Consider the following 16,778-nt stretch of genomic DNA (forward strand, 5'->3'; position numbering starts at 1 on the left):
GAACAGCACATTCTGGACAGAATTGTCTATTAGAAATGGATACTCATTACCTGAGCACATGGAACTTATATGTGTGTACATGTGTGCGTGAGAGTGCACACAAACCTTTGCACTGCATAATGCCATCACATTAATTTTTTTTTTTTTTTAAGTTCTGTGTTTATTTTTTATTATTTATTTATTTATTTATTTTACATAAGCACTGGGTACAGTCAGAAGCGCAGGAGGGTGAGAGAATTCACCAGAGCCAGAGTGGGGAGCAGAGCAGGCAGAAGGATCGAAGTACACTGCTGAGGGGAGCAGCGGGCGGCAGGAGAGGTCTGCGCCATGTGGGACCCTCCTCCGGTGGCCAGGGAGCAGCCGGGGATTGAACCGACGCTGCAGAGGCCGCGGGCAGCTTCGCAACCCAGCGCTCAACCTCTGCGCCACCGGGGAGGCCCGCCATCACATTAATTTATAATGACAATTATATCTTACACAGGTGGCATTCTCATGACCTCATGTAAATCAACAGTAGAAGTGTCTCTTCCTAATGGATATAGACTTAAACTAGAAGTCAAATTTATAGTCAGAATATTAAGTGACAGTAGACTCGAACCTAGTTGCTGGCTCAGTGAGCCAAGATGGGGACTGTTCCATCATGTGTCTGAACTGCTCATCTCCTTAGTTAAATGAGCTCTGGACTTGGAGTTCCCTCCTCTCTGAGCTGGTTACCTTCTATCAAGTCATAGATTTATTTTTGTACTAAAAATCCTAAGTACAGTTCACCAGGACTTTTACCCTCTCACCCCATGACTGGAGACATTCAGATACTTTGGAGTGTAGTTTTCTTTCCTCCAGTTCTGCAGCAGAATATTATCTTTGGTTTTCTCACAGATCAAGTTCAACCACTATTGTGAATGTGTCTAAGTATATCTTCCTATTTTAACCTCTAGAGACAAAAGATCCCCCACATTTCTACATTCTGAGGAGTTATTTTACTATTCCACCATGCACTGGTTATTCTGTGCCACAAAGGACAAACTCCATTGTAGTATAAGTACTTGGGCTCAGCCCTCATTTCCACATGTGAATGGAAAAGTAGGCTAAAGTCCTTACATGTGTGTCTACACCCCACATGGCCTAGCACAGAGCAGGTGTTTGGCCAATATTATTGCGAAAAGGAACAACCAGGAACAGTCCTAGTAAATATTCTGTGATAAATTTTCTCCAGTTCTTCTGTCTCTCACTCAGTATGCCTGCCACTAGTAATTGTCTTGAGACAATTTTAAATCTGAATGAAAATGTAATGTAAATAAATCGCCTAATGCACCCAGTCTTTATATAGTTGACAGGGAGAAAGTCCTTGCTAAATCCATGGGGTGGGGACCTTCCTTCTGGGAGAACACAATGGTGAGGCCAACCTGCCAGGTGGCCTGGGGCTGGGACTGGGCCCTACACTGCTATCTTTCTGATTGGGGTCAACCCTTCAATTCAGCAAGCTTCAAAGTCTACAATAAGTGTGCCCAATTTTCTTGGCTGTATTGATGACCCAAAGGGCCTGAAGAGGAACTCTCAGACTTGAGAGTCATAGACTAAACCTCTCCCCCACCCCATTTCCTGCCCCCTTTAGAAGCCTCCAAAGGAAATGAGACAAAGCAAAAACCATGTGTACATCACTTGAAGCTTTGCCACATGGTGCTGGTTTATTCAATGTCCTCAGTATTTATCACGTGATTTCAATGAGGTAAATGGAATGAACAGGAATGGAGAACATGAGAAATATAAAGCCTTTTCTGAAGAGAGACTTTCACTGCACTTACATGCAACTGTAGAAACCTTTTATAAAAAGTTGCAGAATTGGTACAATCAAAATCTCCATTTTCCAGGATCCCGAGAGAAATGCTATCAGGATATGTGCTTGGTGCTAAGGCCGTGGGCTAGACAATAGGGCTGAGATGGGACAGTGGGCACAGGGGACCTTCCTCAGCTTTTTATTTCACATAAATTCACAACGGTCCCCTCTGGGGAGCCCAATGTGTTTTCTATGGAACTTTTCTGTTTTCAGTGTGAATTATCAAACAATCCTCTAGATACTGATTTTTGTCTCCTCACAAGATAAATTTTAGTTTCTATTGGCACATTTTTATTCCATGCACAACTCTCAAATTATGTAAAATATATATAATATTACAGCTAGTGGAACAAAATAAACCAGAAAAATCAGCAAGAAAAACTTCCTTTTTTTTTTGTTATAAAAGTGTAGGAGCTTAAATACATGTCCCAGTGCAACAGATAGCTCATTTGGACTATAAATGAGTAATAAATTATATTTTTATTAATAAATTAATAAATATCAATAAATATATTAATTTATTTAGCAATAAATTAATATATTATAACTATAAATTAATAGTTATAATATAACTATTAATGGTTATTCCTGGTCTTAAAATTCACACTGGAATAAAATAAATTTATTTTGCATATGGGCTTCTCTGTCTTGTTGTAAGTTCATGTGATAGAGTTGGGGGCATACTAAATAAATGAGCAGATAAAACCTCACCATCAGATCACCGCTAATATGGTAACTCTGCTACTGGTTCCCAACTTTATAAAAATTCTCATTTTTCATTTTTTCAACAAATATTTATTAAGTATCTGTTATTTATCCCACTTGATGTTTTAAGTACTCTCATTTAGCTCATCTTCCTATCTTGAATTTCTTTAAATATCTAGAAATGGAGCAACCCTTTTGATAAAGTACAAGATTTCCCTAGTCCCAGCACTTTAAAGAGCGTTGGAGTCTGCTGGATTCCTCTAAACACAGAAGTAGGAAGTGGGCTGTATTCACTTCCCCACAAATTGGAAATAATACACTTTCCTGCTGATAGCCTGAGAACTAGCAAGAGCTGACCTGCTGAAGAACTAGGTTCACTTCTGGGATAATGATGTTTACTAAACTGAATTCTTTTATTTCTACTATGTCATCCCACCAAATTATCTAATTTGTTTAATAGAATTATAAAAAATAGCATAGAACAAAAGTCAAGTGCCAAAAAGATATTAGACCAGGTACTAAATAATCTGATTTCACGCCTGATATTGTAATATCTAAAAGCATTTGCATAAATGCACAGCTAGACAGACAGACAGGTGCTTTTTTTTTAAACTGTTGACGTTCAATAGCATCAGCTCTGTGATTCCTTTGTCTAGAGAAGCACAGAAAACCAGAGAAAGCATATGTGCAAGAGAGTAAACCCTGTTGCAAAGTTAGTAAAAAGGCTTGTTAGAACATTTTCCTCACACTTTTTAATGAAAATCCACAGAACACTGTGGCCCAACAAATTAATTTAGGGATTAATTTGAGATATTAGGAAAAACATGTACAAAATGATCAAAGTTATACCCACTGTAATAATATACTAAATATTAAATATATACTAATATAACAAGCTATAATAACCAGCTATTTAGTTTATCCCAATTAACCAAATTTTTTCTCCCTATACTCATTTACTTTCCATACAAACATTTGCAGCTTCCCTAAACATTGCTAAAAATATCCTATAAGATCACTGCTTCCAGCAATATGGTGAAACAGGTGTTGTGAGGGATTCTGCTGCTATAGAAAAGATCCTAGTTAGAGCAGGCTTTCTGATGATCATAAAACTCAAAACTTTGAACAGTTCAGAATCAGAAGCAGATTAGGGGACAGAGTTTCCCTGAGGTGTTTCCCTATAGAGGTGAGATAAGTTAGATACTGAGCCCTGTATCTACCACAGTGTAGATGCTGAGCCTGGAAATTCTGTGTTGAACTGAATTGTGATTTTTCAGAGGAGCCTAGTGGTCCCAGGATGGTTGACTTTAGTTCACGTCAGAAGTAAATACAAACACTGTCCTGAGGAAAGTAGCCCTTCAGAATCCCCATAGTTGAAGAAAAATTAAAAAGCTGGCAAAGATCACTAGGTAAAAGAGAAAGCAAGTTCTGGGAGAGGACCAGAGGAAATATAAACAGATCTGGACTGTTAAGGACTGTGGAAACTGAAACTGTCTGATACCAAAAATAGAATTGCCATGTGTGAACAATTTAAAGAAAACTAAATAGGCATGAAAAATACAAGCCAGTAACAAGAAATCATCAGGAAAAATCATGGACACTTGAAAAGAAAATTCTAGTCATGTGTGAACAACTTAAAAGAACATAATATAAATAAAAAAAAAACAAGTAAGAAATAAGGAGTTATTAGGAATAACCATGTAGACTTACAAAAGAATCAAAGAGAAAACCATAAAAAGGGAAAATATTTTGGGGAAGGAAAAGACAAATGGGCCCTCTGGATACAGCTAAAGAGAAAATTAGTAGACAGAAAGATAGACATGAAGAAAACATCATTAAACTAGAGAGACATAATGGAAATATAAAAGAAATATGAGAGGAATGTTTAAAAATACTAAGTGACTCAAAAGTTCTAGAATATAATTAGAATCTTAGGTAGAAAGAAGTGCGAATGGAGGATAAGAAATACTTTAAGAGGTAATTACTGAGAATTTTCCATAACTGATGAGTAACATTAATCTACAGATAATAATCCATCAAAGATGAGTAAACAACATTATGAGCAGACACAGCATAGTAAAATTACTGAATACCAAAGACAAAGAGGTTATATAAAATATGGAAGTAAATTTGAAGCAAAATATGAGTTACACTTTAGTGATGGAGACACTGATGTTCTGTCAGCTCTATATGTACTTATCTAAACATGCTGAAAATAATTCCATTTCACTATATGTCCACTACCATCACTTTTGTTTTTACCTAAGCCCTTATAGATTTATTATAATTGATTACAAACTAATAGCTCTCTTGGCACAAAAGGTTTTATCTAGTACTAGATTCAAAATTTAAATTTCACTCTAAACTCTTTAAAAAGAGCAGAGTTTTTTTTATACAAGACACATACAACTATTCAGTTCAGTTGTTTAGAACAGGGTTTCTCAACCCTGGCTGCCACTTATAATTATCTGGGATGTTTTTATGACACATATAATGATATTGCACAATTTCTTAAAAATTGTAACATGGTGACACACCCTTTGTGCAGGTTTGTTTACCAAGTACTTTCTCTCCTGAGTTGGAGGAGGGCAGAATCCAACTATAATAGTGCTCAGTCACATTGACAGGCAGGCTTCCCTGTAGGATATGCTGGCTTAGAGCAGGCAGGATCTGTGATCTTAATTTCTACGATCAAGATAGATGGTCTTTATTCTGGAGGTAGATGGGCCTTTCCTGTTATTACTCCTAGACAGAGCTGCTTCCTTTATATTTGATCACTTTCTGAAGTAGAGGTATGGAGTGACTTAAATTTCATTTTCTTTTCTCTCTCAGGTCCAGGACTTTTATTTAGAACCCCTTTCCAATCTCTCATCAGCCACCTCTTCATTAAGGGCAGAAGCTTCCCACGCAAGCCTATGTATATTGGAGTAGGGTGAAAGCTTGGGAAGTGTCTGGACTGGTTGTTTTAAATTTAGTTCTTAAATGTCTTGGTGATTGCCTGATATAATGTTGCCTTTGTGCTAACTGACTTTGTACTTGAAGTTTCTTTGGAAGGTACCTTGAGAAAAATTGCTTTCATCTCTGGTGTGTGTGTCCTAGATATAGATTTTCCTATCCTGCATTCTTTCTCTAAAATATCCTTAAACTTTCTGACCAGTTGATAACTTTATTTTTGTTTTAATTTGTTTTATAGTAATATCATTGTTGCATTGTTTTGATATGTGTGTTCTTTTTTATTATTTCAATGAGGTCATGTGCAATGAGAGGTAAATATTCAGTCTTTTTCTAGACATTAATTCATGTTATCTTAAACAGTACCTTGTGATCACTTCCACCAAATTACCTCATAGAGTTATAGTTCTTGCTGACAGAACACAGTGAAAGAATTGTTACATGGTAGAAGAAGTACTAGACTGTGTGTCTTGTGATGACAGTTCTGTGCCCCATGCTGGTATAATCTTGTTAGGTAATTATGATCAAGTCACCTTTTTGGGGCTGTTTCTCGTGTTTAAAATTGAAGGGCAATGTGTCAGTACTTGTTAAGATTAAAAATACATGTGACTTTTCAGCCAGCATTATATCTCTAGAGAACTTATCTTGTAGGCATAACTGACAGATGGATAAAGACTGTTCATTGCAGCTTTAGAGGAAACAAAATTCCTTGCTTTAATATTTGAAACAACTCCAATTTTTTAAATTAACAAGGAATGACTATGGTATAATTTTACACGATGGAATGCTATAAAACCCTGAAAAAGGAGGAAAACCCTTTACATAATGGTAAAGAAAAATCTCAGAAAATATTACTAGATGAAAGAAGACAAGATGTAGTTAAAAGTACATAATCATACACCTGTCCTCTTACCCAGTAGAGATAGTCCTAGATTTTCTATGAGAATCACCTGAATAACTTTTTATAAAAACTGATGGCATAGCACCTCAAGACAGCCCAAGTGTGGACAGCAGAAGAATAATAGAAATGTGAGGAAACAAAATGGTCCAAAATCACCCTAAAAATATTGTCCTTAGAAAAATTGGAGAGGCTACTGTATCTATCAAACAAGAAATAATTTTTAGAAATGAAAATACTTGCTGGAATAAATTTAATATTTTAATTTCCATATGATAATAGAGTTAAAAACCAAACTATTGATTTTAAAGTTTAAGCAAAGAAATTTCAAACAACCCATATAACAAAGAAAGACCAAAAATAAAGAGGAAGTTTAAAAAGATGAAGTCACACTAATTGACTAAAAAATGTTTTCCAAGAGAAGTGAACAGATAAGGAATAGTGAAAATAATAAAAGAATTAATAAAATAATAATATCCTAGGGCCTCCCCTGGTGGCGCAGCGGTTGAGCGCTGGGTTGCGAAGCTGCCCGCAGCCTCTGCAGCGCCAGTTCGATCCCCGGCCACCAGCTTGGGTCCCACATGGCGCGCAGACCTCTCCTGCCGCACCCGCTGCTCCCCTCAGCAGTGTATTTTGTCAATCTGCCTGTTCAGTTCCCCGCTCTGGCTCTGGTGAATTCTCTCACCTTCCCGCACTTCTGACTGTATCCAGTGCTTGTGTGAATAAATAAATAAATCTTAAAAAAAAAAAAAGAATATCCTAGACTGAAGAAGTATTACATTGTTCGTACTGAAAATTTAATGGAGGCTAAATAGGATAGATTGAAAAAAGAGCCATACTTAAATATTCTTTGTTGAAATGCCTAGAAAGACAATTTTAAGTTTGCAGATGAAGAAAAAGGAGGTCATCAATATAGGCAGGAGAATCAGATAAACAATAGATTTTCTGTCAGCAACATTGGACACTAAAGCTCAGAGGAATAAAGACTGCCCTAAAAGCTCACCGGAATAATGACTATGAATTTAGAATTCTATATTTAAATTATTATTTTATATAACATTTGTAGTCACACAAATACTTGAAAAGTTTATCACCTTTACAAGCTCCTCATAAACATTACTCAATAAGGTTCTCCAGCAGATTAAAAAAAAAAAAGCAAAAGAAAGAAATATAAAAACAGTACACCATGAACCATAAGAGTAGCAGCTAAAATGACTTAAAAGGAAAAGAAAACTTAAAAGGGAAATCACAGGCCTTTGTGCTTGGGGCACTGTCCTTTGACTGGCTGGAGTCTTGTATTATATTTGCTCTGTAAGCTCAACAGCATAACTTTATTCCGTAGCAAATATCAAATCTCATTAATGTCTCTAACATTTGGGTTGAAAGCTTTGCACTAACCTATAGAGTAAACATGGAATGTGTAACTGCAGCCACAAAGCAGAAAAAGGGAAAGCAGAGGAGATGAGAGACATAGTATAAACTCCTTAGGTGGTAGAGTTTCCTTATCAGGAAGTCAATAGCTGCTTGCTAAAGTTGACGCCAAAAGGGAAAATGTAATTTAAACTGTAATGCTAACCCAAGAAAAACTATACCGTAGAATTTTTTTTTTTAAGATTTATTTTTATTTATTTATACAAGCACTGGGTACAGTCAGAAGCGCGGGAGGGTGAGAGAATTCACCAGAGCCAGAGCGGGGAGCAGAGCAGGCAGAAGGACCGAAGTACACTGCTGAGGGGAGCAGCGGGCGGCAGGAGAGGTCTGTGCGCCATGTGGGACCCTCCTCCGGTGGCCGGGGAGCAGCCGGGCATCGAACCAGTGCTGCAGAGGCTGTGGGCAGCTTCGCAACCCAGCACTCAACCGCTGCGCCACCAGGGAGGCCCTATACCATAGAAATTCTGATGTGTTTATTTTTGGGAAAGAACACTGGGAATACAGCAGATAGCCTGACTTTTCATTTTTGATCTTGTGATTTGGCTTTTAAAACTGTATTAAGGATACCCTTTACTAACAAATGATTACTTAAATAAATTGAAATTGAATCATATAATGGAATACTGTGAAGACTTTGGAAAGAATGGTATTTGTCAACGTATATTTTTATGGAAGGTTTCCCCACAATTAATGTTGAATGTAAAAAAATGGAGTGTGGAAAATACTGTGTTATTATCCCCGTAAGGTAAAAGAAATCTCCATATGTCTGTGTTCTTGTGTCTAAGACAATGCCTGTGAAAATATCAGAAAGGAGAAACTAAAAATGAGAGTCGTGGAGAAAGGAAGGATTCTTTCAGCATCTAATTTCAAAACTTCTGAATTGTTTAATGTTAGGAATACGTAATATATAATATGTCAATATTACTTTAAAATAAATTCTATAGTTTTAAATTACAATGGTAATGTGTTATAACATTATACTGTAAATTTATAAATGTTCATTTAAAACTTTGAATGTTTTAATATATCATTAAAATTCAAACCCTATTTTTGACAGGCCAATATTATTTGTTAAATAAATTCTCCATTTCCCATGGAATGGAAGCAATATCATTATCATATAGTACAGGTCCACATTTGCTTATATACATTTCTTTATTTGATTCTATTCCACTGCTCTATTCTTGTGCAAATACCTTTTTAAAAATTAAATTAGCTTTGAAGTAAATTCCAATATCTGCTGCCACCTGTACCACCACATTATTCATTCGCCCTCTTTATATTCTTGAGAATTCTTGCTTTTTTTTTTAATGAGCTTTCAAATCAGTCCTGTACAAAAAATAAATCTTGAATTGTGGGGGATCACATGAAACATGCACAATTACTATAATAAAAATAACCCAAAAGTTAAAAAAGGAGTATGGTTAAATCAACAGCAGCCATTTCCACTATGAGAAGGACAATGCAAAGCAGATCCCTACTAACTGTATGAAAAGCATAAGTAATGAGTGTTAAAGAGCCCCATATTTGTACGTACAAGAAAATTCTCACTATGCTGTAGCAAAACCTGAGTGTGTATGGATGACTTTGCTCACAGACCTGCTTTCATCCCAAACTGAATGAACAAGTCTCAGTGAAAGGCAGGTCCTTCTTAGCTTTCAATGGGTGATGAAGGTCAAGGCCATGATCAAGTCAAGAGTGAAGCTAAGAGGTCCCAGACTGTGGGTGTGAAAATGTCATTCCCAGTTATGGTCTTTTCATAGTCTTATTAATGTGATTGCAGACTTGATGAGTATGGCACAGTAGCTACAAAGGTAAGGTAAAAACTCTGCTGGCGAGGGGCCTGCAGGTCTAAAAGGAAATAGAATCACAGGGAAAATGTGTGGCACATAGTAGGATGATTATATGCATCAGAGGCAAGAAAGTGTGGTTCAGATTCCTGCTCTCCCCTAGTCATGGGATTTTGGATTCTCTGAGCTTCAGTACTTTTACCTGTAGAACATGGATAAAAATGCTTGTGAGTAAAACTGTTGTGAGCATCAGACAACACAGAAAGCACCTTGAAGGACAGCTGACACATAGTGGGCCCTCGATAGATGCTAGATGTTAATGATAATCAGAAAGCTATAACAGTCAGAACCAGTGCAGGGAAGACAGTACTTCAGTATGTGGCATAGGAAAACGTATTTACATGAGAAGCTGAATGATGTATGCAGAGCATTATTAAATATTTTTGTAATGTGAAATTAAAAAGAAACCAGAGAGGGAAAAGCTGATCAGAGGCTGAGGGGCCACAGGAATTCAATTTAAAGGGGTTCATGTGCTAGTCTACCAGGGCAAGGAATCATGAATGCATGTTACAGTTGTTTTTATTTTTTATTTTTTTAATGGAGTAAAATAATAAGATTCATGCTTTATAAAGCTCCTCGTTGGCATCAGTACAGAGAACGTGCTGGATGAATTAGGTGGTAAGGTTTTGCAGTTACACTGCAGGCAGGAGGATCATTTTATTCCTAAGTATACATTAGACTTCAATTTTTTTTTTTAGGTCTCAATGGGAGAGATATGATGTGCTCAGGGAGGGAAAAAAACCTAATAAAAAGAAGAACATGTTGAAAAGTAGAGAAGTGACAAACTCTGAGGGTTACAAATTCCCTGTTAGGCTCAGTCATACTCTTTTACCTTTTTTTTTCTCTCTCCTGCAAACCAAAGACCAACAAAGGCTTAAACTTCCCCAAGCTGATTAGCCTTGTCAGCAAGTAGATAACAACTGTAAGTTTGCAGGATTTAGATGCAGCAGGTAGATATGAAAGTATAGTGTGCTGTGTGCTTTCCTGTCTTTATTCAATGTGTAACAGCAATGGATGGAGCATGGCTATTTTTACTTTAAAGTCATTTGCTTGATTTATCAGAGAGAGCACAGGCTTCAGAAACAGCCAGGTTGGCAGTGGTGGTTTAACTGTTCCACTTCCACCCCGTTAAGTTAATTTCTTTCACAAACTCAATTTCATCTGTTAGTAAGTCTCATGGAATTTATATACTAATGAAAGCAGCTAGGGCATCAGTAAACAAATATATGCCAAAAATTATATGTGTGGTAGAGAGGAACACAGTAGGAGGTGGCAATAGTGAAGGACTAGGAATTGCTTTTTATTTTTTTTTAAAGATTTATGTATTTACACACATAAGAACTGGGGTACAGGCCAGAGGTACAGGGGGTGAGAAGATTCACCAGAGACAGAGCGGGGAACAGAGCAGGCAGACTGACTGAAATACACTGCTGAGAGGAGCAGTGGGAGAGACAGAAGAGGTCTGCAGCGCCATGTGGGTTGCTCCCTGGCTGGCCAGGGATCGAACTTGTGCTGCGGAGGCTGCGGACAGCTTCATAGCGCTGTGCCTAACCCCTTGCGCCACCAGGGAGGCCCGAGAGCTGCTTTTTATATAAGGTGGCCAATGAAGGCATCCTTAATAACGTATTTGAGCAGGAAGTGAGGATGTTAAGTTTTGAAGATATCGGGGAAAAGAGAATTTTAGGCTTAGAAAACAATAAGTACAAAGACCCTGATGTGAGAGTAAGCTGGGTACAGGGGACAGAATACAGAAGGTATGTGTGGCTGGAGCAGAAAAGTGGTACTTCCACCCTGAGCAGGGTCAGGCACCAGGCTTGAGGATCACAGGGCTGCAAATGAGTACAGACTGTCGGGGGCATTGGGAGCAGGCATCAACCCAAGAGCACACTGTCTGCAAAGCAATGAAGGATTAGACTAGGCTAGTAGGTGGAGGTGTGGGGGACTCAAATTCTGGATAAATTTACAATGTGGTGCTCACAAGAGTTACTGATAGATGGCAAAGATCTGATCTTTGGCTCAGGGAATTCTGACTGTTCTTGGAAGAATAAAACAAAGTATATTATTTTGCATCATTTTTCATTTTTGCACAATGTATGATTTGTATGGGTTATATTCCCCATACAAATATATAAAATAAAATAAATAAAAAAGAATAAAACAAAGTAAAATGCCTAGAATTTGAGTTACTCAAAATCACAAGTTTGCCTTCACTTTCCTTTGTGGTTCTTTAGACTCTCCAGTTGCCGGGTGTATGCAGAACACAGTCAGGAAAGGCCCAGGGTGGGAAAGAACGAAAGAATAGTTTGAAATCCTACATCAGCTAGATGTGAATTTAGATTTTTCCCCAGAAGTTCTCTCCTCATCTGTGAATGTCCAAATCATAAATGACAGGGGAGGGATGAACAAAATGAAGTAAAGGGAAAACAAAGAGTGGCACAGGGTGCTTTTTCAGCTATTATAGACCTCCCGTGTCCTTGGCTACTTGTTTTCTGGGTGAACAAAAATGAAAAGGTTAAGCACCACATTATTTTAAATCTATCCTGAGGGCAAGCAGAGACACGAGCTGCTTGAGACACAATATTTTCTTTCTCAGAGCAGCACTGTGGAGATTCATTGTTGGCTTTCACAGTAAAGCATAGCCAAGCAACATAATCAAACAAACAAACTGTTTCTCAAGGCTCAAAGCCTTAATCCAAGTAGCTTTAATGAAGTCTTGAAAAGCAACAATTGACAGTGGCAGAGGATTTAGTTCCAAAAGGGAGCAATGAAAATGAGAAATTAACTGAACATTATAAATACTGAGCAACAGATGGAAAAAATGCAGCTCAAGATACTTAGCAGACTACCTGATATTTGATGAGAAACCAACACATTTGGCTCAAACCTGTCTCTGAAACTTGGCTTTCAATGATGAAGTTGTAAGGTCTCTCTTCTCCAAGTGAGGTTTTCATGTTAAGTCAACCATTTGGGGTACAGTTGTGGTTTTTCTTAGTGACTCGCTTTTCTTAGCTGTATCACCACATAAAGCATTCTTTGCTGTATCACCTTTCCTACAGAGAGGCATCTAAAAGAACCTTAGATTTTACATCATAAAGGGAAACTAATAGTCACTGGATCTCTGCTTCCTGTTGGGTCCTTGGCTCTCAGTTTAATTCTCACACCACTATTCTAGGTTGACTACGGCTATTTCCATTTCTCAGAGCGAATACTTGAGACTGATACACTGAACACTCACCCCAGGCCTCACTGCTGTTCCATCATGAAGTGGGTTTAGACTGAGCTAAGACAGATCCCAAGGTCGCTCCTCTTTGGCCTTAGATGTTCTTTCTCCCAGAATATTCTCTACCACTGGCTAGGATTCAGTCTCTCTGACCGCCTCGATTATTTCCCCATTACTCCTAAACCACTCATGTTTACTAATATGTCTATCAGGAGCAACTTTAGGCAAATAAAAGTTTCTATCAACATTAGGGAATGTTGCATTAAACTTAGAATGACAGCTTCCTGCCACTCACAGCCATGTCTTCAGATTTGGCAGTGTGTGATGAGGCTATAATAAGTAAGGAACTCAACGTCAGATCAATGGGCTCATGGTGCGTGTGCTCTAACAAACATATATGGCATTGGATATGGCTCTGGGAGGCAGAGATCAGCAGATCATTGTTCATTTCTGGATACCCGTCCCTTTTTTTCTAACCATTTCCCCCTCATATTATTTATTATTTCTAGCTTTAAGCAAACTCTCACAAAGATTGGGGGCCGGAGGTGATTCGGTAAAATGACACACACACTACTGATAATTGTGTGTGTGTGTGTGTATGAATGCACATGTGCTTCTTGTCCAAATTAGTCTGTTAGTGGCCCAAGAGGTGGAATATGATGATTGATTAATTAAGCAAACACCACGGGAGTATTTACTATGCAGCAGGCTTTACCCCAATAGAATTATACATGGTTCAAAATCAACCTATGAATAGAAGCAGCTACACCAACAACAGCAGTTGTGAAAGTCACTGCTACTATTAGTGAATCCTCTTCTTTCTGTGCTCCAAATTATGGGCAGCTCACTATTTTTTTATGTTGACAAATGAAAGTGGTGAAAAAGATGAGCTAAATGATCTCATGACTAAAAGACAATTCGTATTTGCTTTGAAAATGTAGTATGAAATATAAACATGGATTATGTCTACCCTATAACAAGAGTTGAGGGGCCAGTTAATTATTGAATATTTTATCCTATTATTCTAAACCTCTGTAAGTTTTTAAATGTGTACATATTTGAGGTAAATATACTGCAAATATTTACTAAGTAGCTGAGTTTAAAATTTTTCATGGCGATAGTTCCACTTTTATGTGGAATATAGAGAAACAAAACACAGGGTCAGTAAAAAACAATAACAAGTACTAGAAAGTCTGATTACAGAATTTAGGTTACCAGAGGTGGGAGGGGCCCAAATGACTGTATAGAGGACTCTGGATGCCTGGCGGTAGCTGTGGTGTGGTAACATATCTCTGAAGAGGAAGATCCTGTATCTCTGAATCATACACATTATTATAAATCAATGTCACCTCGATTAAAAAATAATGAAGTAAAAAAATAAAAATTTTCATCTGTTGCTTTATGGTGAACAGACATTTCCTCTTCTAGCAGATAATAAAAACTCATACATTTAAGCCATTCTCAGAATTCAGATGTTACCCTATTTTGTTAGTCCCAACCTGGGATAGAGAAGTCCTAGGGTTGAGGCGCAGTGGGGAGGGGGAGAGAAGATAATTCCACAACATTATGATTTCTTACATGAAATGAGTGTCTGATTCAATAAATGTTGACTTGAAGGCAAATGATTTATTGATAGATGCTAAATTGTGACTGTTTCCAATAAAATTCATGAGCACCCCCCCCCACACACACACAGGTAGTTTTAACTCATGATTGGGGCAAAAGGAGGTTATCAACTAATGTCATGTACTATTTGGCACTGTAGATATACTGCTTCCTATTCTTGAGTTTATCCTGCATTTGTCCCACTGAACTGTGTATATAGTTATTCTTTGTAGTTCAAAATAGTCTTCTGACAATGAACTGTATTTTCCAGCTTCAGTGATCAGTGACTTCCTCTGACAGCTTCTCTGTGCTTTTCTATTTTCCTAGATTAAAAAAACTACATTTACTATGTGTAAAGAATTTTCAAAAGCGCAGGTAAAAAATATTATCATTTTTCCAGTAGTCTGCTTCTAAAATTTCTGTCATTCACATTATCTCCATTTATATTCTTCTTTCATAGTTGCATGGGTTCGTCTCATCTGTGCTACAATTTCCTGACTACATCTTGATATTATAAGCATCTGCATATTGACTTTTTCTCTTTAGCACCATTCATAACATTTCCCAAGGTATGGCCAACTTAGAATTTAATTAACATAATGTTGATATATTTCCCCCTAGGTTATTAACCAAGATGTAGAAAGTACATTACTGAATTGGATGATTATTATACTGCTATACTTCCCTTAGGATTTCTAGAGATTAAAAATATATACTCCATACTGAACTCAATTGCTTAATTTTTTATCAGTTTGAAAAAATAAAAAAGGAATGTGCACATCCCCAACATAGCACAAAAGACCAAATTTTATGCTTTGGTATATGAGACATGATTTCATATTATTTAAACTAAATAAATGATTGTCCACTCTATTTACCCCTGGTCTTTGTGTGTCCTACTAAGGTTTCTGGAACACAGAGACAGATGTTACTATATTAGGCTGAGTGAAAATATAAAATAGTGGTTGGAAGCACAAAGCTCTAGCATAAGTTGCCTGGGCTCCTGTATTTCTTGTGTATGTGAACTTGGGTGCATTTCTTATGGCTCTTATGGATTATACTGTGGTCTCCTCAAATTCGTTTGTTGAAGCCCCAACCAATGTGACTGTATTCAGAGATAAGACCTTTAAAATGGAAATTATGGTTAAATGGGGTTATAAGGGTAGCATAGTAGCATCCTAATCCTATGGAACCTGTGCCCTTATAAGAGGGACACTGTACCCTCACTCTCTGCATCCCCCCTCCCCCAAAGGTCATGTGAGGATATAGAGAGAAGTTGGACATCTGTGCAAGTCAGGACGAAAGAGCTCATCAGAAACTAATATCGCTGGCACTTTCACACTGGACTTCTAGCCTCCAGAAGTGTGACAAGAAGAATTTCTGTTGTTAAGCCATGCAGTCCGTGCTATTTCCTTACAGCAGTTGTAGTGGACTAATACAATTTCTAAAACAGAGTTTTCAATCACCTGAATACAAAATAACAAGAAATATTTGGATTAAAAAGAAAGGCATTTCAATTATTTAACATAGTACCTGATATAGAGAAAGATCTAAATAAATGTCAGGTATTATTATATTAAATCAGATTGTGCTTAATCTACAGAGAGTCAAAGAGAAAACATTGACCTGAAACACATTCTTCTTTCAGGCATAAATAATCCTTACAAAGTGTAAAGGAAAAATTCTATGTGAAAATATTACCAGAATAATAATATAATTCAGTCTCCAAATTATATTTCTCATTACCTACACATTATCTGTAGTATAGATATTATCTGTATTATCTCATGATCTATATGTATTTCTCTATGTGTTATATGTATATGTATATATTTCTCTATTATATCTATATGTGTTATCTATGTGTATTATAATAGCTATAGTATAATCTATACCATCTCATTATCTATATGTATTTCTCATCATCTATCATCAAATTATACCTAGTTAGCCAAGTTGAAATTACAGAGCAAAATGGGTGAAATCAATTTAAAATTCCACATGTGACTTAAAGAAACATTTTAGTGACTTTAGATTTCATCTTTCAGTCTAAATATTGGGAATCATGCAGACAAAAAGCTTTGCCAAGTGACTTGAGTCGTTTCCTGGTATCGTATGACTCTAATTAATTTCCTAGGGCTAAATGGATCAGATCTTTATTTACCTCTATTTCTTTTAACAAATCTTTTTTTTTTTTTTAAACTTTTTTGCACTTTTTTTTTTTTTAAGATTTATTTATTTATTTATACAAGCACTGGGTACAGTCAGAAGCGCGGGAGGGTG

The 16,778-nt window shown here is 37.0% G+C and overlaps 1 protein-coding gene across 2 annotated transcripts in view; it reads right to left on the reverse strand.

Moving 5' to 3' along the window:
• Positions 1–16,778, reverse strand: part of NXPH2 (neurexophilin 2) — a 103,625-nt gene that overhangs the window by 37,003 nt on the left and 49,844 nt on the right. The window contains exon 1 of one of the 2 annotated variants that reach the window (XM_054699699.1): positions 12,517–12,548. The exons of the other annotated variant lie outside the window; for it this stretch is intronic. Within the exon in view, the coding sequence (XP_054555674.1) occupies positions 12,517–12,543 (27 nt within the window). The 5' untranslated portion in view covers positions 12,544–12,548. Of the gene's footprint in view, positions 1–12,516; positions 12,549–16,778 lie in introns of those variants that run through there. 2 annotated transcript variants of the gene reach the window in all.

This window comes from Talpa occidentalis, unplaced genomic scaffold (genome assembly GCF_014898055.3).
Source record: "Talpa occidentalis isolate TD23 unplaced genomic scaffold, MPIMG_talOcc4v2.1 talOcc4.3, whole genome shotgun sequence".
NCBI classification, from domain to species: domain Eukaryota; kingdom Metazoa; phylum Chordata; class Mammalia; order Eulipotyphla; family Talpidae; genus Talpa; species Talpa occidentalis.